Below are 24432 nucleotides of genomic sequence, written 5' to 3'. Positions count from 1 at the left end.
AGACTTAAGTCCTACCTAGTCCCATCCCTGCCACTTACTTACTGTTTGACGTTGAACAAATGATTAACCTTTTTCTTATGTGTAAATAGAAATAATAACAATACCTTGGATTGTTAAGTAGTTGAACTCTTCTGCAAGTATTATCTAGTGTTTATTTAGTAAAACAAAAATAAAATAACTTTTTACTAATGGTGGTAGTTGTTGAATAATTACTTTTGTTGTTATTATTATTGGTCTCCTTATTTTAAAAGGTTTAAGTATTCTCCTTTCTTAGAAGGATGACTCTTCCTCATGTCAGCTAGAATATGAGATGGGAGGTCTAGGTTTATAAACTGATTGAAAACTACTGCACTAAAAGAAAATACTAGAGGACTTTCAATTTCATTGCTTTATGCTTTTATAATTGGAATGTATTTTTGTTAATTACAAGCACACAGTAGGTGTTCAATAAACATTATTTTCTCTTTCTAGGTCTTAATTCTTTCCCACTTAATCATTCAGTATTCATTTACTGAACATAAGCATTTATTGAAAATGTAGTATGTAAAAGCACTGCTCTGAAAGGAATGCAATGATGAATGTAACTCAGCCCTTAACTTCTAGGTACTTAATGATCAAGCTGAAAAATCGCCTACAACCTCAACCTCTTCTCTGAACCCCTCCTTTCACCACCTTGTTCAAAACAAATCCTGGTTCTCTCCCGCTAAGGAAAATGCTGCCCCCGCCCTGTCAATTGTGCCTGTTTTGTTGTTGTTGTTTCCACAGCCTTCAAACAATTTATAGGCCCTGAGAAGGGAGATAAGCTCTTTGCTCTTCATCACTACTTCCATACTACTCTCTCTCTCCCCACCTTAACAATTTCCAGCTTTGAATCTCCTGTCATCTGGCTGTATATCCCCTATTATTGCTCATCTTTGTTATCATCCACCAGCCTCAAGGATCACTTCACTCATTACTCAATAATTTCAACTTCTTACACACTGTCACTGTCTACAACCCTACTCATCTCAATTCTTGGCAATTTTAACGTACACATAGGTGATCTTCCAACACCCAGACCTCTCATTTGCTGGAACTCTTCTAGTGATCTCATTTTCAGTCCTACACTTAGGGTCATATGCTAGACTGTAAGCCCTCCATAATCACAACTCATCAGTTGCATTCTGACTACTATCTCCAGTACTCCAGCAATCTCCCCCAAGACCTTCGATCCATTGTTCCTAGCACATTTTCACTTTGTCTATTTTAATGGCCTTTTCCCTTCTTACCCAGGTTAAATTCTAAGATCAATCATTATAATCACTCCCATGTATTCAATCTCAAATCCCAAGCAAGTGAGTTATCCTCACTAGACAAAACCATAAACCTGGAAATACCCAACTCTCCACCTGCACTTACTCTGGCCTTACTGAGCAACTGCTCTGGAGGAAAACATTTACCCACACTAACTATTCTCACTTTAAATACATGATCATGATATTCAAGTGTCCAGCAATTAGTATATATTTCCCTAGTCTGTTCATACTCTGTGTCTCCTTACAAAGATAATTCCACCTTCTCCTCTCTTCGCATATTCCCAACAGCTCTAACCCACTCTTTCCTAATGACTTTGCCTTCCATTTCAATAAGAAAACTAAAGCAATTAAAAGAGAACTTTCACAGATGTCACCATCACATCTATTCTTCCCAGCATCTGTACTGATACAGTGTGTTCCCTCTTTTTATTAAGATGAACGATTCACGCATCTGTCCACAGCCGATCCTTCCATTTGTGCTCTAGATCCTACTCCACCTCTGTCTCTGAAGCACACTGCTCCAGCAACGCTTACCTCTCCTGTATCATCAATGTTCCCTCTTACTGACCATTGCCATGCCATTATCTCTCCTATCTTAAAACAAATAACAAACCTCTTTTGACCCCACTTTCTCTACCAGTTATTGCTTAATTTCTCTGCTCTTTTTGGCAAAACTCATCTAAAGAACTGCCTACCTATCTCACACCATATACAAAAATGAACTCAAAACGGATCAAAGACCTAAATATAAGAGCTAAATCCATAAGTTCTTAGAAGAAATGTGAGAGTAAATATTACCTTGGATTTGGCAATGATTTGTTAGATACATCAAAAGCACAAGCAACAAAAGAAAGAATAGATAAATTGCATTTCATCAGATTAAAAATTCTGTGCATCAAAGAACACTATGAAGAAAATCCAAAGAATGGAAGAAAGTATTTGTTAATCATATATCTGATAAAGGTTTAATATCCAGAATATATAAAGAACTTCTAAAACTCAACAAGAAAGAGAAAGAACCACTTAAAAATTGGACAAAGGATATAAGTAGTAGGCACTTCTCTGAAGAAGATATACATATTGCCAACAAGGACATAAAAAGATGCTCAACATCATTAGTCTTTAGAGAAACGCAAATGAGAACCAGAATGAGATACTACTTCATACCTACTAGGATGGCAAAAACAATAACAGACAATAACAAGTGCTGACAAGGATGTAGAGAAATTGGAACACTTATAATTACTGGTGACAATGTAAAATGGTATAGCTACTGTGGAAATTAGTTTGGTGGTTCCACAGTAAGTTTACAGAATTATTATATGACCCACAAATTCCACTCCTGGAGACCCAAGAGAACTGAAAACAAGTGTTCAAACAAAAACTTATACATGAATGTTCATAGTGGCACTATTCCCAATAGCCAAAAGGTGAAAACAACTCAAAATGTCCATCAACTGATGCATGGACAAACAAAATGTAGTATATCTATATGATGCAATATTATTCAGGCATAAAAATGAAGTACCAATACATGGTACAACATGGATGAACTTTGAAAATATTATGCTAAGTGAAACAGGTCAGAAACAAAAGGCCACATATTTTGTGATTCCGTTTATATGAAATATCCAAAACAGGCAAATCCACAGAGACAAAGTAGATTAGTGGTTACAAGGATTAGGGGAAGGGGAGAATGGGGAATGACTGCTTATTGGGTATGGGGTTTCCTTCTAGGGTGATGAAAATATTCTGTAAGTAGACAGTGGTGGTGGTTATACAACATTGTGAATGTACTAATAGTGTATTTCACCATTATATATATATATATATATATAAAATATACTTAAATATATATATATATTTTTAAAAGAATCAGCTATACTTATCTTCAATTCTTCTCTTCTCATTATGTCTTAAACCGACCCCAATCAGTCTCTTCCCTGCATCACTCTACCAACACTAGCCTTTTCTAAGTGACTTGGAAAAGTCACTTTTCATCAGTGACTTCCATTTCACTATGGCAAGTAGTCTATTCTTAACCCTCATCTTATTTGACCTATTAACAGCATCTGATACAACTGATCACATCATGTCCGTTTTTCCCCAGTTTTATTGAGATGTAACTGACGTATAACATTGCACAATGTGAACAAAGTGTACAATGTGATGATATAGGTGTATATTGCAAAATGATTACCACAATAAGGTTCATTAACACATCCATCAACTTAAAGTTGCCTTTTGTGTGTGTGTGTGCCCTTGTGTGTGTCTGTGGTGACAACTTTTAAGATCTACTCTCCTGGCAACTTTCAAGTATACAATACAGTAAGTCCCCTACATACGAACAAGTTCCATAGTGAGAGCACATTTGTAGTCCGATTTGTTTGTTAAGTCCAACAAAGTTAGCCTAGGTACCCAACTAACACAATCGGCTATATAGTACCATACTGTAATAGGTTTATAATACTTTTCACTCAAATAATACATTAAAAAAACACAAAAAATAAAGAAAACATTTTTAATCTTATAGTATAGTACCTTGAAAAGTACAGTAGTACAGTATAAGAGCCGGCAGCCAGGGGCTGGCATCAAGTGAACAGGCAAGAAGAGTTGCTGACTGGAGGAGGGAGAAAAGGTGGGAGATGGTAGAGCTGAAGGATCCTCAGCAACAGGAGACAGAGGGCAAGCTGCAATTTCACTCACACGTGACGCTGAAGGAATGCACATTCGCATCCTTGAAAGTTCGCAACTTGAAGGTTCGTATGTAGGGGACTTGTCAACTTTTGCTAACTACACCCAGCTACAGTGTATGCTGTATATTAGATCCCCAGAACTTATTCATCTCATAACTGTAAGTTTATACTCTTTAACCACCTTCACCCATTTCCCCCCCACCCCAACTCAGGCAACCACCAACTTACTCTGTTTCTGTGAGTTTAGTTTCGATGCTTCTATGTCTTAACATTCCTCATTTAAGTGAGCTCATACAGTATTTGTCTTTCTCTGTCTGACTTACTTCATTTAGCATAATGCCCTCAAGGTTCATCCATGTTGTTGCAAATGTCCTTCCATTTTTTTTCTTTGGCCGTGCCACGGCACGACAGTGGGATCTTGGTTCCCCAACCAGGGATCGAAACTGTGCCCCCTGCAGTGGAAACGTGGAGTCTTAACCACTGGAGGAAGGAATTCCCCAGGATTTCCTTCCTTTTCTATGGCTGAATAATATTCCTCTGTGTGTGTTGGAGGGGGGAGTAATACACCACTTTCTGTACTTATTCATCTGTTGACAGGCACTTCCATGTTTCCATGTCTTGGCTGTTGCAAGTAATGCTGCGAAGAACCAGGGGGTAAAGATGCCTCTTCAAGACAGTAATTTCATTTACTTCAGAACTATTGCTGGATCATATGGCAGCTCTATTTTTAATTTTATGAAAAACCTCCATACTGTTTTCCATAGTAACTGCACCAATTTACATTCCCACCAGTAGTGCACAGGGTTCTCTTTCCTCCACATCCTCATCAGCACTTGTTATCTCTTGTCCTTTTTTTTTCTTTATTTATTGATTGATTGATTTTTGGCTGCATTGGGTCTTTGTTGCTGTGTGCGGGCTTTCTCTAGTTGTGGCGAGCAGGGGCTACTCTTGTTGCGGTGTGCGGGCTTCTCATTGCGGTGGCTTCTCTTGTTGCGGAGCACAGGCTCCAGGCACGCGGGCTTCGGTAGCTGTGGCACTTGGGCTCAGCAGTTGTGGCTCGCAGGCTCTAGAGCACAGGCTCAGTAGTTGTGGCGCACGGGCTTAGTTGCTCCGTGGCATGTGGGATCTTCCCAGACCAGTGCTTGAACCCATGTCCTCTGCGTTGGCAGGCGGATTCTTAACCACTGCACCACCAGGGAAGTCCCTCTTGTCTTTTTGATAAGAGCCATTCTAACAGGTGTGAGGTGATATCTCACTGTGGTTTTGATTTGCATTTCCCCGAAGATTAGTGATGTTGAGCACCTTCTCATGTACCTGTTGGCCAGATGTATGTCTTCTTTAGAAAAATATCTATTCAGGTCCTTTGGATTATTTGTTTTTTCTACTACTGAGTTGTATAAGTTCATTATATATTTTGGATAATTAACCCTTTATCAGATACATGATTTACAAATATCTTCCGCCATTCCACAGGTTGCCTTTTCATTCTGGTATTTCTTTTGCTGCGCTGAAACTTTTTAGTGTGATGCTGTCCCAATTATTTATTTTTGCTTTTGTTCCTTCTGCTTTTGGTGTCATAACCAAAAAACCATTGCCAAGAACAATGTCAAGGAGCTTCTCCCTTATGTTTTCTTCTACGAGTTTTACAGTTTCAGGCCTTACATTTAAGTCTAAGCCATTTCAAGTTAATTTTTGTGAGTGGTGTAAGACAGGGGACCTTGTGTCCTTAAAATTCCTTCTTCACTCAGCTTCCAGGACACCAACTCTTGTGGTTTGCATCCTACCTAGTTGGCCATTCCCATTTGCCTCTTCTCCCAGACCTCTTAATATTGTGTGGCCCAGAACTCAGTCTCTGGTATTCTTCTCTGTCTATACTCACTTCCTTGGTTATCTCATCCAGTCTCATGACTTTAAATGTCATCTCTACTGAGAAATTACTAAATTTATGTCTCTGGCTCAGTCTCTCTCTGGACTCCACTCATATATCCAACCCAGACTTGTATTTAAATACTAACTCAACACCTCCACTTGATGTCCAAAGACATGTCCAACACTGAACTTGGGAACCTCCCACCTTGTTCACATCTAGTGTAATCCTGCTCCACTTGCAGTCTTCCCCATTTCAGTCAATGGCCACTCCATCCTTCCCGTTCCAGGCCAAAAACCATGAACACACCTTTGGTTTTTCTCTTTCTCTCACATGCTACATCCAAATCATCGGGAAACCTTCAGGCTCTACTGACCACTTCTCACCTCTTCCACTATTATGATCCTGGTCCCAATCACCACCATCTCTCAACCTGGATAATGGTGATTGCCTTCTAAATGGTCTCTGTGTTTTCTACCCTTGCTCTGTACAATCTGTTCTTGACCCGCCACCAGAATGATCATTTTATTTTTTAACAGCTTTATTGAGGTATAACTGATAATACAATTAACTGTACATATTTAACATGTATAATTTGATAAGCAAAGTGATCCTTTTAAAACATCAAATCAGGGGACTTCCCTGGTGGCGCAGTGGTTCAGAATCTGCCTGCCAATGCAGGGGACACGGGTTTCGATCCCTGGTCCAGAAAGATCCCACATGCTGCGGAGCTACTAAGCCCACGCGCCACAACTACTGAGCCCACATGACACAACTACTGAAGCACGTGCACCCTGGAGCCCGTGCTCTGCAACAAAGAGAAGCCACCGCAATGAGAAGCCTGTGCACCGCAACGAAGAGTAACCCCTGCTCGCTGCAACTAGAGAGAAAGCCCGTGTGCAGCAACAAAGACCCAACGCAGCCAAAAATAAAAAATAAATAAATAAACAAAACAAAACAAAAAAAACACATCAAGTCAGATCATGCGTCTTCCTCAAAATCCTTCCATGCCTCCCCGTTTCCTTCAGAATAAAAGCCAAAGTTCCCAATATGGCCTACAAGATCCTATATAATTTACATGCCTGTTACCTCTTTAACTTCACCTCCTATTACTTCCTACATTGACCACTGCACTCTGGCCACACTGGCCATTCCCTGAACATATCAGGCATACTCCCATCTTAGGGCCTTGGCACTGGCTGTCTAGAATGTTATTCTCCCAGATATCCACTTGGCTAACCCTCACCTCCTCCAATCCACTCAAGTATCTCCTCGACAAGGCCTACCTTGACATCCTTGTTTAAAACTGCAACCTGCACTTACTCCTGTACGCCCAGCTCCAGTACTCCCAACTTCCCTTATCCTCTTTTATGTATCCTTTGTGACTTTTATTACCTGCTAACACATTATTTAATTTCTTATTTTTATTTAATTATTAGTATCTGTCCTTGAGAATGAAAGCTAAGTAGGGATTTTTGTGTTTTGTTCACAGATATATCCCAGATGCACAGAACAGTATGTGGCAAATAGTAGGCCCTCAATAAATATTTATTGGGTGAAATATTTGTTTAATGATAGCTTAGCTGGAACCAGGTCAAGAGGAACTTTAAAATATTTGATCAAAATTATATTAAAGTCATGCACTGTTATGAATAATCTAGGTACAGTTGTAGAGTATGAACTTTTAGAAATTCAGGGCCCAAGAGCTAATCTGAATGGTCAGATTATAGGTCACTCACTGATCGAGCTCGTTTCTCTGGAGTAGGAATCCTGGGGAAGATTATACATGTTTGAAAGCAATACCTCTCCATAGCTCCATCCCCTGGCACTAGGGATTTGCATAGGGTCAGCCTAGCCTCACATAACAGTGGTCAGATCTAATTCAAGTTTAGACTTCAGGGGATGAAATTAAGCTGCCCTCCCAGTCTGCAATGGTACAAGACTATTTTTTTCAGAGGAAAGAAGGCTTCCCCATAGGCCAGCCCCACCTACTATAAAGCTCTGCACTAAGGTTTTAGTTCAAAGCTCCACCTAATAAAAGCAATACACCCTTCCATTTGTTATTAGTCATTTCATACATGCATCTTCCACAGGAACCTAGCAAACACAAGGGTGAGGGGTGCGGCAGGCATGGGTGGGATTGATCTTGGGCAGGATTCAAGTATTCCCATGTGTTCTGGGCAAATACTATTTTAATATTGGGATAATATACCCCCACTGCCACTCAATTTCTGTGAAGAACAGGAAAAAATTTTAATCCTCCTAAAATAAAGGAGTCTGGTTAGGGATTGCCAATAGGGTCTAAACAAAGGTTTTGACAGAAGAACTAAAAAGGAGGCAACAAACAAAAGCCTCTAAAGAGGTTGATGGAGAGAACAGGCTATTGAATAGATGTGGAAATGAATGAAATGAAAAAGGCAAAGAAGACAAACAAGCTCCAACCTAAGTAGAGCCTCTTTGGAAGACAGTTTTTATTAGCATATAGAAAATATAAATGAAAAAAACAGGAAGAAATAAGATGTCAGAAATTATTCTATAAAATTTTATCAGTTTAAAATATATCATAAAGAAGTAAAATTGTAAGAGATCATTCTGGAAAAAAATGTGATTTTATGAAATAATTTTATGCAATTATGTAACATTTGCATAGTTTTGATTTGCACTTAGGTGATTAAATGTAAGTAATAAATTTATTTATATATTATAAACACATCATAATAAATAAACAAATAAAACATACTTGAAACATTTTTACTTACAATGATACCAAAAGAATGGACTTTTCATGTACTTGGAAAGAAAATAGAAAGAATGACAGTGCACAGCTAACCTTAAGGAAAAAGGGGACAAAATCAGATATAACAACTTACAAAATATAATATCAATTTAATTATGAATCTGACTAAAATCATTTCAAGTAAAATTTTAAAGTTTAATATAGCTTGTAGTTAGAAGGAAAATATATACACAACTCTAATGTGCATAATATTTTATTCAAATTTAATAATCAAAATATTTTGAAAAATAATTATTATAAAGCTATACCTAACCATCTACAAGTTCACTGAGTCTCAGTTATTAATAACAAAACTACTAAATAATCCAGACACAACAATCATACCTTCATCCTCCCTTGGAATCTCTGACAATTTAAATTAAAAAGCATGAAGGACAAGAAAGTCAAAATCTAAAACTGGCAAAGTAAATCCATTTTAGTGTTTTTAAAACGTGCACTTCAATAAAATATATTCAATGTTCTATAAAGCAATCCTTTGCTATTTGGAATTTTAAACTAATAATTACTTAGATCTATTTTCAGGAGTTTATATTCTGCATATTAGACATTTATCTATATACATCCAATCTAGTTGCTCAAGCAAAAAACCTGGATCACTATCTTGTACATGCTATACATCCAATCCATCAGCAAATCCTATCTACACCATCTCCCAAATGCAATATCCACTGACTTCTCTCCACTCCCCTCTGCTGATGGTGGCAGAGGGGTGGTCTAAGCCATGCCAATCTTTCTGCTGGGCCACTGCAATAACCTCCCAACTGGTAATGCTCCTGCCCCCGACAATCCATTCGCCATTTAGCCACCATATCAGATCATGTAATTTCCCTGTTTAAAATCCTCCAATAGCTTCCCATTACACTTAGAATAAAATCCAAACTCCTACATAATCTGGGTCCTGCCTTCCTCTTCCAGTCTTTCTTACTGTCTCCCTCACTCATTTCACACCAGCCACTTCATATTTGTCCCTTTAATGCTTCGAACATGCCAAATGTGTTCCTGCCTTGAGAAAAAACTTGCTTTTGTCAAGTCAGAGCCCAGATCTTACTGTAATTGGTTCCTTCTGATCAATCAATCATTCAGTTCCAGGATGAAATGTCACTTCCCTAGAGAGGCCTTCCCTTATTCAATCTGAAGTAGTGCCCCCCTAACCAAACCCCACCAGCCCTCTTTTCACATAATACTATTTTCTTCATAGTCCTCATCACTCCCAGATATTTTCCTGTTAACTGATTTATTTTGTTTATTGTTCTTCTCCTGCCACTAGCATGAATGTCCCCCAATTAAGAGAGCAGGGATATTAGCTGTCATTCATTTATATGCTAATTCCTAGAAGAGGACCTGACACATTAGAGGGCACTTAATAAATACTACTTGAAAAGATATAGATAAAAGTAACTTTGCTGCTATAGATATATTAGTATTCATACTATCAATTACCTTAATTATAGACCTATACTAAGAAATAATTCAATCTAAATTGAAAGGAAAAAACACTTTAAAATAATTATAATGGGAAATGTTTTAAAGCTCTCAGAAGTATTCAATAAGAATTTAAAACATTATCAACAAAAATAAAATATGTCATTAATATGTCTTTTTTATTTTTTAAACACAATGTCTGGTATTAAAACACAACAAACAAAATAAAATTAGGAAATTAAGAGAAAGAAAATGCTTTTTCTGCTTTATAATCCTAAAAGTAATCATCTCTAACACTGCCAGTTACCGAAATTCTGAAATACCATTCCATCATCTTTCAAATATACCTTTATTTAGCATGATAAATAACCATTTTACATAAGCTTGCAAATATTTCAAGTTAGGGCTACTGAAGACATCAGAACATTACTAACCACATCCTTCCTATTCTAAACATTCTATAGAATATTAACTATAGATGACTTACTATGCTCAGAGTTCATTCACAGAATGAAACAACAGACATCATCAATAAAAAGGTAACTTTAAAAAAGAGGAACATGAATCTTTTTGCACTGTGGAACCGATAAGCACTTTTTTTTTTTTTTTTTTTTTCCTTTTTGCGGTATGCGGGCCTCTCACTGTTGTGGCCTCCCCCGTTGCGGAGCACAGGCTCCGGATGCGCAGGCCCAGCGGCCATGGCTCACGGGCCCAGCCGCTCCGCGGCATATGGGATCCTCCCAGACCGGGGCACGAACCCGTATCCCCTGCATCGGCAGGCGGACTCTCAACCACTTGCGCCACCAGGGAGGCCCCCGATAAGCACTTTTGAAATATTTGACTGACATGCTCTGTTCTGGCTTGTTTTTAGAATGCAATATAAATAAGTGGCAGTCCCAGAATGGAAACCCCTATTTCTAAAATGTTGTCCCTTTAGGGAATTTCCTGGCAGTCCAGTGGTTAGGACTCCGTACTTTCACTGCCGAGGGCCTGGGTTCAACCCCTGGTGAGGGAACTAAGATCTCGCAAGCTGCGTGGCACGGCCAAAAATTTTTTTTAAATAATAAAAAATAAAAAGGTTGTCCCTTTATAAGTCCACTAAGACTGACTGTTTTCATAAACTAACTCTTCTTGATATTTTAAAAGGATATTCTTTAAATGTCATTTTATAGACCAAGGTACACAGGAACAAATTCTAAATACCACAGAAATACAACCAGGAGGAATCTGTAAACCCACGCAGAGAAACCCTAAAATATAAAATATATACCCAATCCATGTTCCAACTGATACAAGTCATGTTCCCAGAACAGAGATCTGTTCCCTCTCCTTCTCCAAAATCTTTTTTGCTCCTCTTGCACACAAATCAGACTCCAAATTTTTCAGCCCAGCATTCAGGCTCTTACATAATTTGATTCTTTCTGACTCTTCTCTCTCACTATATCCTCTCCTAACCTCAACACACACATACCCACATAAAAGTTACACAAATTTCATTGGTTAATAGCTGTTCCCAGATCATTCCCTATCCTTTCCCACATCTGTACCTTCAAGCTCTTCCTCCTGTCTCGAACTCTCCTGTTATATAACCACCTATGCCAAATCTTGCCCAGCTTTCAAAATTTGGCTCTGATCCCACTTGCTTTAAGAAGCAGTCTAAAATCTGCCCTCAAAGTAATATCTCCTTTTCCCACACTACCAGCACTCCACTGTACCTGACAGAACTTAATACCGTCTGCTTTAGAGCATAATAATTTAAACATGTCTATCACCACTGTTTTCTTCTTTGTATTCCCTCACTGACCACCACAAAGAAATTAAATAGTTGTTGAATTAAACTGAAAGATTCTGATTGCTCAGCCTAGTGCAAAACAGCACCTAAGTATGTCAGACACTCAGGAAGTGTTTGCCAAATAAATGAATGTCTTATGTCTCAATCCAATAAATCCTGTTCAAAGCAGGAAAATAATTATCTGTATTTTTAAAAGATCAATTGCAGCAAGAATTAAGTATCTAAAATAATGAGAAACTTACCAGAGTAAATTTGAATCCTTTGGGAGAGGGGTGAAGTGTCAATTTTATACATGCAGGAAGCAGGCTCAAAAATGTAAGACAAAAGCTAAAAAATTAATAAAAATTAGACATTTGTTTTCTTTATAAAGGTATATAGCTAAAACAAAGAAACAATTTTTTAATGTAAGGATCACATTACTTATCAACTTAAGTTGATTTCAAATTAAAGTTTTTTGTGTATTAAATAATAAATTCAAGACCAAATAACATTTTAATAAAATCCATACACTGAAATATGTACACACTTTAATATATACATGATTATATAAAATAGAACAAAATATTATAGAACTAAATATTGCTTACTTTTTTTAGTATTTAGTATCAACTATGGAAAAGATACAAAGATAGCTCAAAGTCAATTATCAAACAAGAAAACCAGGTATAAAGAGACAATGCTATATTTGTAACACAAACATTCATATAAGTTACTCACAAGAGAACCTCTTTGGCCCTCAATTTCACAAAAGTTGATTATCTGATTTTCAAGCCCATGATAAATCAGAAAGAACAAGCTAGAAAGGGAGTGGGAAGCTGCTAGAGCTTCTCCTTGTGATGGTTGATGGGCAAGGTGGAAAAAAGAGCTCAACAAGCAGAGGAGTCTGGAGCCACTTAGTACCAAGGCAAACAGTCTTTGAAAGCCCTGAAAACAAGTATTATAATGCAAAACAAGAACTAATTTTCCCACTTGAGGTGGCTTTGTGGCTTCAGCTTGACTAGTCTGCTTCCTGTTACAGTGGGCTACAAAGGATACTCTCCAACCAAAAGAACTGGAGGAAAGAGAAAGGCAGCACACACACACACACACCTCCCAGTTATTCAAACACTAATGTTGGTGCTGCTGTGAAGAGATCTGCAGATGTAATTAAAGTCCCTATTCAATTGATTTTAAGTTAATCAAAAGGGTGCAGCCTTGGGTGGGGCCTGAATCACCTGGAAGCCCTTTAAAAGAAGGCTTAGGCCTTCCCTGAAATCAGACTCCAAACAGCAGTGGGGTCAGTGCAGCTCTTCCTTCCCTCTAGATAGCCCCTCCTGAATGTCTCTTATGGACTGGCATTTGGTTTGCTTAGCCAGTCCCCCACAATTGTATAAGCCAATTCCTCATAATAAATTCACACACACGTACACAAACACAGTGATCTCCTACTCATTCTCCTTCTCTGGTCGACCCTGACTGATACACCGCTGAAAATTATGACTCTTCAAGGTTAGGTTAAATCATGTTTAATATACTGTTTAAGGAAGACGGAAGTAGGGAACAATAACTTTCACATAAAATGTTTCAAATAAAAGAGTTCTGTTATACAGAGCAATGAGTTTACATTATGTGGAATATTCACTAATGAAGACCACCTTACTCCCTATGATGCCAGATAAATGAGGTATTGCCATGACACTTTTAGAGTAGCTTATAAAACACTGTATACAAACTTGGTGTCTCCTACCTGATCATTATCTGGATGTGATGCGGCAAAATATCCCTGATCTTCAGAAAGACACTGAAGGTGCACCAAATGTTGGCTACTTTATCCTTAAAAGAAATTTGTTAGTTTTACATTCCAGTATAATTGAAAGAAATATTAAACTCCATGAAGTACAGCCCATAATCTCTAAATAGATAAACTTTTGGGTCATGAGAAGTGCTTGTTCACAATTTCATAACTAAGTTGATTAAACTCTCTAAGGAACACATACACACACATTTTTCGCAATAGGAGGTGATCTAGCCAACCATAATTTAGATGCGCCCAAGAAATACTTAATATTTTTCGAAGAGCAGCATATTATTCCTAAATACTGAAGTTATTCATCTTTGGAAATTAGTTTCTAAGAAATCTTTACTTCATCTAATGTAGAACACATATTGTTTGACCCATTTTACCACACACCTGAAATCAGAGTAATCTATTAGCTAATCTCCAAAATATACAAACAGCTCATGGAGCTCAATGTCAAGAAAACAAACAACCCAATTAAAAAATGGGCAGAAGACCTAAATAGACATTTCACCAAAGAAGACATACAGATGGCCAAGAGGCACGTGAAAAGATGCTCAACATCACAATTATTACAGAAATGCAAATCAAAACTACAATGAAGTTATCACCTCACACCAGTCAGAATGGGCATCATCAAAAAACCTAAACACGGTAAATGCTAGAGAGGGTGTGGAGAAAAGGGAACCCTCTTGCACTGTTGGTGGGAATGTAAATTGATACAGCCACTGTGGAGAACAGTATGGAGGTTCCTTAAAAAACTAAAAGTAGAACTACCATATGACCCATCAATCCCACTACTGGGCATATACCCAGAGAAGACCATAATTCAAAAGAACACCTGTACCCCAGTGTTCATTGCAGCACTACTTACAGTAGCCAGGACATGGAAACCACCTAAATATCCAATGACAGATGAATGGATAAAGAAGATACATATATACAATGGAATATTACTCAGCTATAAAAAGGAATGAAATGGCATCATTTGTAAAGATGTGGATGGACCTAGAGTCTGTCATACAGAGTGAAGTAAGCCAGAAAGAGGAAAACGAATACTGTATATTAACACATATATGTGGAATCTAGAAAAATGGTACAGATGAAACTATTTGCAGGGCAGGAATAGAGACACAGACATAGGGAACGGACATGTGGACACAGGGGGGAAGAGGAGGGTGGGACAAATTGGGAGATTAGGATTGACATATACACTACCATGTGTAAAACAGATAGCTAGTGGGAATATGCTATAAAGCGCAGGAAGCTCAGCTCAGTGCTCTGTGATGACCCAGATGGGTGGGACTGTGGGGAGAGTGGGAAAGAGGTACAAGAGGGAGGGGATATAGATATACATATAGCTGATTCACTTCATTGTACAACAGAAACTAACACAACATTGTAAAGCAATTATACTCCAATTTAAAATAAATAAATAAATAAAAAGAAAGTAACTATCACCAGCAACTGTACCATCCTACTTCCCTCTGTCGGGCCAATGAAATTGCTCTTCAGATTTTGAGGGCAACAAGTGAATGAAGGTAACCAACAGCACCATCAAAAGTGTATGACACCCATTTTTATAATTATCATGATAAATACCATTTCTGAAATACTGGGTTAGCCAAAAAGTTCGTTTGGGTTTTCTGTAAAATATTATGGAAAACCCCAAACAAACTTTTTGGCCAAACCAATAGAAGGTAAGGCAAATAACCAGGCAGCTTACATGGAGAACTAAACTCTTCTTTATATAGGTATTAAGGTTAGAGGATATATAAAGAAGTTAGGAGCACAATTCTCAAAGTTCAAATTACAGCTCTGCCGTGCAAAAGCTATATGAATCTCTGACCTCAGTTTTCTGATCTGTAAAGTGGGTATAACAGCTACTTCAGCACTATGGTTAAGGATCAAATAAAATTACATGTGAAGTGCCTGGTACCTAGTAAGAAAGTGGTGGTGATAGCAATAGTGATTATTTATGATTATCAGTACTATCACTATCATCATCCCCATTGACATACAGGGCACACATTTCTGTTCCTTCACAACACCAAATTCTTTCTTAGCCTCTTTCAAAATGCTGGTTCCATCCTCCCACAGATCCACTGAAAGATACTCTATAGCATTTCATATACTCAAAAACTGGAAAGATATATATGCTTTTCTAATTCTTTTTAAAAGAAATATTTATTCAAAAGCAAATTATCTATAAATATGTTGTCTCTGTCTAACTTTATTAAAAGACCTTTTTGTTTCAGAAAAATGGTTTGTTTAATTTAATTACTAACTCTAAATCAAATTATCCATGCAATAAAAATTTAACAAGAGTGATTAAGCTGGCATTAAATGAAATGAAATGAATGATTCTCATTAAAAATTACTATGGATGAAAGCTATACACCTCATAAGGAATTATGAGATCTTTCTGAAGCAAACATGATTATTAGTTTAATAAATAATTTCCTAGGACTAAAAAGAGAATATAAACCAAAAAAAACCCCACAAAGCTGTTACCTTTGTAGCTGCAACTTCTCATGCTGTCTTTCATTATGAACCCTATTTCATTAGGAAAAATGTATAACTGAATTATGGATCTCATGATGGCATAAATATTACCTATTTGTACAATGTACTGGAAAATGCCAGACGAGCCATAGCTTATGTACCAGATTAAATAACTGGCAAGGAATGAGTGCAGGAGGAGAGCAGCTGAAGTGCTTCTACATGAAATCCCCAAAGGTCACAGGGAAGGTACTGTAACAGAAAGGAGCGAGAGAAAAGTTTTTAAACATGCCTCAAATAGTCCACGATCAACTGGAAAGAGTCTTCTTAGAACCTGCAGGGTTTGTTCCCTTTCTGTAAAGAATGGCAGCCAGCAGAGAATGAAGGAAGCCACAACAGTACAAGCCAGTTTAATCAACAACACAAACCTAGAACAAAAACAAAGGGAACTGGTAAGATAGGGAGAGGTTAGTAATTCTGAGAAATCAATCTGTGTCTCATTACTATAAATATAATAAATGCAAATGTATAGTAATGATAAATCTATGCCACTAATACGGGTTTAAGATGAGAGTCTACTTAAATCAGAGTTAAGAAATTCACAACTATTAAGATGTGCAATTCCCCAACAAGAAGACTATCACCATCCTTCTTAACATTTAACTTAGATGCCATTCTTATGCAGCTATGAAGAAAAATGTCAAATTGGGATGTATTTCTAATAAGTACATAATGTAATATGCTCTAAAGGGATGAAATCCTACAGCAGTGTTCTAATAAGCCCATTCACATTACCTCCAGTAAATATACATCGATCAAAATATTTCTCTAGTTAGGAAGATTTAAAATACAATAATATAGAACACGGCTTGATCTCTCTTTCCATTTACTCCACAGCCACCAATAAATTAATAAGAAATCACCAAAAGGCAAAGATAAGTATGCCAAATAAATTATCTGAAGTAATTTTTTGAATTCTGTCGTTTAAAAGCCACTCACCCCTTTCCTTTGAGGCCTTTCTTAAAACACTTGCCAAGTAAAAAACAAAAAAATGGCAAGGAGTGGTAAAGTTCCATCTGCTTATAATTTATAGCTAAGCAAAACGCCAGGGACCCCAGCAGGTCCCAGTCGTAAGATACTCCAAGGACACCCCACAAGGCAAAGCCAAGACTCACAGAATTATATATGTTCCTGTGTCAAGGAATTATCTCAGTAATTAAAAGAGATAGATTTTGCATTTTATAGAACATTTTTCTTATGTGATTTTGTAATAATATATTATAATGAAAACGATTTCTAAATAAAAGCTGAAAGTACTGAATTGATAAACAAATTTGAAATTATATATAGTGGCTTCAAATATATTAAATCTACTACTAAACAGAGCAACTGATTTGTTTAGGTTTAAAAGAGCTCTAAATAGTTAACATATAGCTTTGTTTTCTGCTAGGCTATTTCACAATATTACTATAACACATACCAAAATCAATGCTCCAAAAGTTAAAAAAAAAACACCAAACTTACTGATCTCACTATTTTTCCTCTATAATATGCATCAAAAATATAAATTAATATATGTGCTTGATTAGAAACTAATAACACTGTTATATGAAAATATCACAACTAGATTTTCAGTTGAAAATGGTGAGCTGAGTACCCATGTTTACCTCCTCTCCTTCCTAAGACCCCCTTAAAATGATAGGGAATTTTTTAAAGTTTAAATTCATAGCCATAAAGAGAACAGGAAGACGCATTATAAGAGGTGAAGATTTCAGCACATTTCTAGAAGATGGAAAGAGGACAGAGAAGTGGCAACAAATAAAATAAACTAGAAGAAGCCACAGCTTAGTGAATGCACAGAGGAAGCTCAGGCTAGTGAGGAGCCAATCCACCCTGAAAGCCCCCAGAGAATTCTGGAAACAAGCAGGTTGGAGTGCTTGAGTATGTTGAGAAAACAAGAGGATTCACTGAAAATTCCTACATGGAGATGTCAAATCCCACCTCACTCCTTTGCAAAGATTATCTGGCAGCCAAAACATTTACTACCAGGCAACAAAAGAAGGAATATTTCTCCAAAGAAATGGAATAAACTATCTGGGCAACTAGTGTAGAAGTCAACACTATAGAGCAAATTCCTCCACATTGTGACATTTAAGGATCCCAGAGTACTGGCCAGAATCCTGCCATGTACCCTATAGTGGACCAAATGTATAGAAAGCTCACATGCAACTTTCTCTTCTGCCTTATTCTTAGAATAAATACACCAGGATCAAATAGACATATAAGGAACACCTATGACAGAAAAAGGACCAAAGCGAAGAGAAGACAAGACTGACCCTAGGAGAATGGAAATAATTCAGGGAACAGTGCGGAAAAAAAAAAAGAGTAAACTGAAATTTAAGATATTAAATGCTTAACAGAACACATGAAATTTAATAGAAGTGTTACTCATAAAGCAAGACAATCTTCAAAACTGTAAAACGAAATGACAAAGAGATGCTCAAGATGGAGCTGAAAGATCTAATATCTGTCTAATAAGCTCAAGAAAGAAGGGAGAGAATTATTTTTAAAAAAATAATTTATGAGAATTTCCCAGAACTGAAGAACATGAGTCTTCAAAATGAATGACCCACAGTGTCCAAAACAACTGTCAAAAATACCTTTGCCCAAACAAGTCATTATAAAATTTCAGAGCCCGAAAAGTAACAAACAGGAACAACAAAGCAGCAGCAGTAACAGATAATAATAGCAATAAATACTTATGTAGTGCTTAGTACCTCCCAAGTACTGCTTTAAATGCTTTACAAATATGAATTCATTTAATTCTCAAAAAGCTTAAAAAGTAAGGGTTATTATCATCTCCATTTTACAAATGAGGAAAGTAAAGTAAACAGTGGTTAAAAAAAGGTGTCCCTACAAAATGACATAATCCCCAAAGCTTCAAGAGTTTGATTCAAATCACGGAAAAGATACCACTACGAATTTACCAGAATGGTTAAAAGGAAAATAACTGACAACTGGTGAAGGTGAGCACCTGGAACTCCTACACCATTGCTAACAGGAGTATTAACTGGTAGATCATGCTTAAAGACCATATGGGAATATCTAAAATTAAGCAAGTGCACACCCTATAATTCAGCAATTCCACTCATAAGAAATATATTTACATGTGTACAAAGAGCTATATTTACAAGAAAGGTCAAAGCAACATAGTCATCATAGCCAAAACCTGGAAACACTCCAATGTCTATCAGTAATAAAATCATGTGTATTCATGCAATGGAATATTATAAAGCAATGAAAGAGAACGAACTACAGCTACGTACAACTACATGAATAACTCTCACAAACAGAATGTTGAACCAAAAACACCAAGCACAAAGGAATACCGACTGTGTTGTCTTTTTTATAGAAAGTTCCAAAAAGGGGGAGAACCAAACTATAGTACTAGCAGTCAGTAAGTGGCTATCTTTGAGAAAGGAGGAGGGAGAACTACTTGGGATGCGTACAGGTGTGGTTTTGGATACTGGCAATGTTCTATTTCTCGACATGGATAATACTTAGCCAATTCATTTACGTTTTGTGTACTTCTCTGTATGAGTGTTAATATTTCAAAGTAAATGTAGTATTAAAAAAACTTGTAAACAACTTTTTTCTTTTCTTTATTATCAGTGTTCTTGATATTATCAAACTATCTAAAAGCCATGATCCTATAATGCCAAGAAAAAGGGCTCAATTAGGAAAGAGGACTGAATAAAAAATATGATGGAAGTAACTACCTATTTGAATATCTTTTGCAAGTCCTTTGACAGATACACATTTTAATTTTATAACTAAAACAGATTGGCACCAAAAGGAAAAAATATTAATTAAGCAATCATGGTGTGTATTATTTTTTCCTTTGGGACAGACAGTAATATTTAATACATTAGAAGACAAACTGGAGAGCCATGTATAGATTTTATCAACTTTCCTCTATAATTTGTTTATTTGAATGTTCCTTATTTTAGGTATCAAAAATTACACACATAAAATCCACACAGATTTATTCAATTTTAGTTTCCTGAAGCTCCCAGCTACCACTATCTGTTAGGAAACATTTTGTTTTAAAACTCAAAAACTGGAAAATTGTTTTTGTCAGCGTCAGATAACATTTACAAAAGATAGAAAATGTTTCACCTTTTCAGAATTAGCTCCAGAACAGCTAATCAGTTACCAACATTCTGTTCCCAATCCAAATAGTTGTAAAAAAACATTGCTACTTTTAATTGTACTTTACCCTTCAACTAAACACTTGCTGAAGAGATTCTTTTACCATTTTAAAAATGGTTTATATAAGCAAGAACCCTAGTAAATAAGACATTACTAGATGACAACGTTATACAAACTGAGCCTAGATTTCACGATATGCATCTGACTTCATTTCTAAATTAGTAAAGGATACTGAAAATGTCCATAGTCGATAAGAATAAGGCCTGGATACAGCAATATGCATAATGCATTAGCAATCTGTAAAGAAAATTATTGTGAAATAAGAAAGTAATCTGTAAACCGGGTAAAAGTGTAGTTTCATTTAACACAGTAGCAAATGTTCCCCTCTTACCTTCTATTTATCGAAATACTCCATTTTTATAAAGCAACTCTTTAAACACTAAAGTCTTCATGGAGGTGACATAGTATATATACTTCAGTAAAAAGGAAAAAAAATCCCTAAAAGGTGTTTGTCTGAGAAAGCACTTTTAGATATATATATCAGATAAATTAATCTAATGATTAATCTATATAAAATGACCAAAGAGAATAGTCATGGGACTTCCGTAGTGGCACAGTGTTTAAGAATTGGCCTGCCAATGCAGGGGACACGGGTTCGAGCCCTGGTCCGGGAAGATCCCACATGCTGCGGAGCAACTAAGCCCGTGCGCCACAACTCCTGAGCTTATGCTGTAGAGCCCACAAGCCACAACTACTGAGCCCGTGAGCCACAACTACTGAGTCTGCACACCTAGAGCCCGTGCTCTGCAACAAAGTTAAGCCACCACAATGAGAAGCCCGCACACTGCAACGAAGAGTAGCCCCCGCTCACCACAACTAGAGAAAGCCTGCACGCAGCAACGAAGACCCAACGCAGCCAATAAATAATAAATAAAATTCTAACACAAACCATTAGATTTTTTTTTAAAAAGAGCATATTCGTTAACTGTGAATATGAGAGTATATAGCAACTTTTCAAAATGACTTTCAGTTGTCATTCTCATAAGCCAACTCAAAATTCAGATTTACCAGTTAAGCAATAAATTTAGCATGCTGTGCAATTCAGCAGTATATAACTTCTAAAATTCAGTGCATCATAGCTATATTTGGACATTAAAATAATTACTCTAAGATAAGTTAATGTTTCTAAATGAAAATTAATTGACAGAAGATATACTGTTCCCTATTATCTAGTCCCAAAAGCATGACTTCCTTAAACTCTACACTTAATAGTTAAGGTAATAAAACATTTCAGAGATGAAGTATCAGGTTACTTCAAAACTTACCTTTTTCTTAGTTGAGATTTCTTTTAAACAACAACAGTACAAAACCACTGCAGGTATGTAAATCAGCAAATCAGCAATTAACACTGAAAAAACAAGCAAATGATTTTAAGCATTGAGTCCATCAGGATCTACTATAACCTATTAACAGCCTTCCTCCAACCCCGAGTGAGAATTTATTAACACGAGGTTCCTACTCACTCTGGACAAGTCCTTTCCACGTTGAGCACTTTCCATTCCCTTCACCTGTGCCTAATTTCAACTGATACAGTACTAGAGTCTTAATTTTCTCTAACAAATTCACACTTTAAATCAATTCGCTATATCTAAAACCAGTTCTCTCTTTGCTCTGACTTGGACATAAAAATTAAGAATACTCAAAGCAAGGGAAGGAAACTTTTATTTTCCCCTCAATATCTGTATACTCCAAATTTTCTGATGTGAACAATACCTCAAATGTGGAGATGCACAGGGAGAATCTTTTGTAATGTGAATATTTACAAAAATTCATAAGTTTTGCTAATTAATGCCTACAAAGAGCTTGATAGGCCCAGGTGAGGAGAAAACTGAAAAAAAGTGGGAAAAAAAATAAAGCAATTCATAATTCTGAATGTTCAGTCCTTTTAGAACAAAGAAAAACTAATATATTAAGTTCTTCAACAGTACAACATAGCTATCCAAAAAGCCTATTTTTTTCTTGTACCACACATATATATTTGTCCAGAATAAGATAAATGATAGTAAACTGTCAGTGTTAGATGCATGCAATCCTATTTGCAGCTCCAGATGCCACATTTTAGATGACACTGACAAACTGGAACATATTTGAAGGAGCACAACCAGAGGCCTCAAAACCATAATCACATTCAAGAAACTGGTCATCTAAGAAACAGCTAAAGTATTTATGAATGTTTAACCTCGAGAGGAGATGACTTCAAATGTCAGAAGGGTGTCAGGTATATAAAGGATCGGACTTGTTCTATGTAGCCCAAGGAAACAGAACCTAAAATGACTAGTGAAGGTTCAATACAAGAAGGAAATTTCTAATGATTGGGGCTCTCTGAAAATAGAATAGAGTCTCTAAAGGTTGTAAGTTCCCTGCAGATACAGGTATTGGCTCAGAAGCTAAATATCATGTGGTGAGTATGTGGTTCAAAAAGGATTAGAGCATTAAAGCATTTGGGAAGAGGGAGTGGTGTGGGAGAGAGAAAGACAGGCAATACAAGTTATCTCTTGGGCCTGGTATTCCATGACTGGATGAATAGTAAAGAGAATAAACCCTGACTAGATTTAGACTAATTAAGGAAAAGACCCAGGCTAGCATTAAAGCCTAAGGCTTGTAAAGCTTTTAAAGAAATTTAAGCTTATTACTTTCAACTTTTAAACAGCACACAATAAATGCTCAATAAACATTTGTTGTAAAGATTAATTTAGCAACACTGCACAGCAATACAATAGATGACATACAGCTGTAATTCACTGTAAAAGTGAAAGGGATTTATTAAAGCAACAGCCTAGACAAATATAACTTCAATTTAGAGCTAACCAACTTCAGGTGAGCTATGAATATTAGCCTCACTTTACTAGGCCTCAGTTTCCTCAGCTTAAAATAAGGATAACAACAGTATTTACCTCATTTGGGTGTCCAAATTATTAAGGGAGATAATAGTAAATGTAAAGCACCCAGAATTATTAGTTTCTACTCTTTTTTTTTAGCTTACATATACATTTGCTCACATATTATACATATATATGCATATTTATAGTTACACAACTATAAAAGTAAGGACAACAGAACCTGTCATCAGTTCAAAAAAATTTTTAATCAAATTTTACACTCAATGCCTATTGCTCTTTTACCTGTTGCACGCATGAAGAGCTTATGTGCCTGACTCTCATATCCACGTGATGTATGGAGAGCAATCCACTCTGGATTTATAAACTTTGCCCTGCAAATCAAACATATATACATGCACTTTATTCCCCATTACTTTTAGCAGTAAGGACATCTGAGGACATACGAATCTATTTTGAGAAGTGGCCATTGCTCCTATAAAGCAATGGAGTTAAGGCTTAAGCTTTACTCTTTGTATTTAACCATGTGAAACTGACTAACGCTACCAGAATCTGCCATGCTTATCTTCCAACAAACCCATGTAGCGTGTTAACTAAAAGCCCACCTTCATGATTCTTCCAGTGTGAAAACCATCTGATGTCACATTTCATTTATTAAACATATACTTTGTAAAGAGCAATACACGAATATTGACAAGAGGATCATAGTTCTATAATTTATAATCTTTTCAGTTATCATAATAGGCTACAATAAATAGCTATTAATCATAAATCATTGCATAAAACTGAACATAATTATTAAAGATAAATTAAGTTTTCAATCATATTACATTCTCCAGAACACTGCAAAGTATATCTGATTATCCTGAAGTTTGGAAACTTATTTTTAATCCAGGAAGCTAATTTTTACAAAATATGAAATAGAACAAATGAAATGAATTGAGAAGATAATGTGAAGAAGTTCCTCAAATTTCTGCTGATACACTTCAAGTCTGAAATGGAATACCAGGACAGAGCAGAACTGGTTCTCCACTAAATAGAAGCACCTAATCTTCTATAAACCATTCCATTTCTGTAAAAGAAAAAGGAATTCCAATCCCAATCTTAAATCATAAGTGAAACACTACGGTACTTCTAGTTTCTTACCTGACAGGTTAGTCAGAATACCATTTAGA

General features: G+C 36.5%; 1 protein-coding gene across 1 annotated transcript in view; it reads right to left on the bottom strand.

Annotated features, from left to right (window-relative positions):
- Positions 1 to 24432, bottom strand: part of ALG6 (ALG6 alpha-1,3-glucosyltransferase) — a 57269-nt gene that overhangs the window by 6328 nt on the left and 26509 nt on the right. The window contains exons 5-12 of the mRNA XM_082614908.1: positions 23543 to 23631; positions 21686 to 21768; positions 20593 to 20657; positions 17148 to 17339; positions 16441 to 16576; positions 13596 to 13681; positions 12112 to 12196; positions 8618 to 8688 (exon numbers count right to left, since the gene is read on the bottom strand). Coding sequence (XP_082471034.1) covers positions 8618 to 8688; positions 12112 to 12196; positions 13596 to 13681; positions 16441 to 16576; positions 17148 to 17339; positions 20593 to 20657; positions 21686 to 21768; positions 23543 to 23631 — 807 coding nt within the window. The remainder of the gene's footprint in view (positions 1 to 8617; positions 8689 to 12111; positions 12197 to 13595; positions 13682 to 16440; positions 16577 to 17147; positions 17340 to 20592; positions 20658 to 21685; positions 21769 to 23542; positions 23632 to 24432) is intronic.

The sequence above is a fragment of the Mesoplodon mirus genome, assembly GCF_964341445.2.
Source record: "Mesoplodon mirus genome assembly, chromosome: 3".
NCBI classification, from domain to species: Eukaryota; Metazoa; Chordata; class Mammalia; order Artiodactyla; family Ziphiidae; genus Mesoplodon; species Mesoplodon mirus.
Note: the sequence above shows the minus strand (reverse complement) of the source record. Positions and strands in the feature narration are given on the sequence as shown.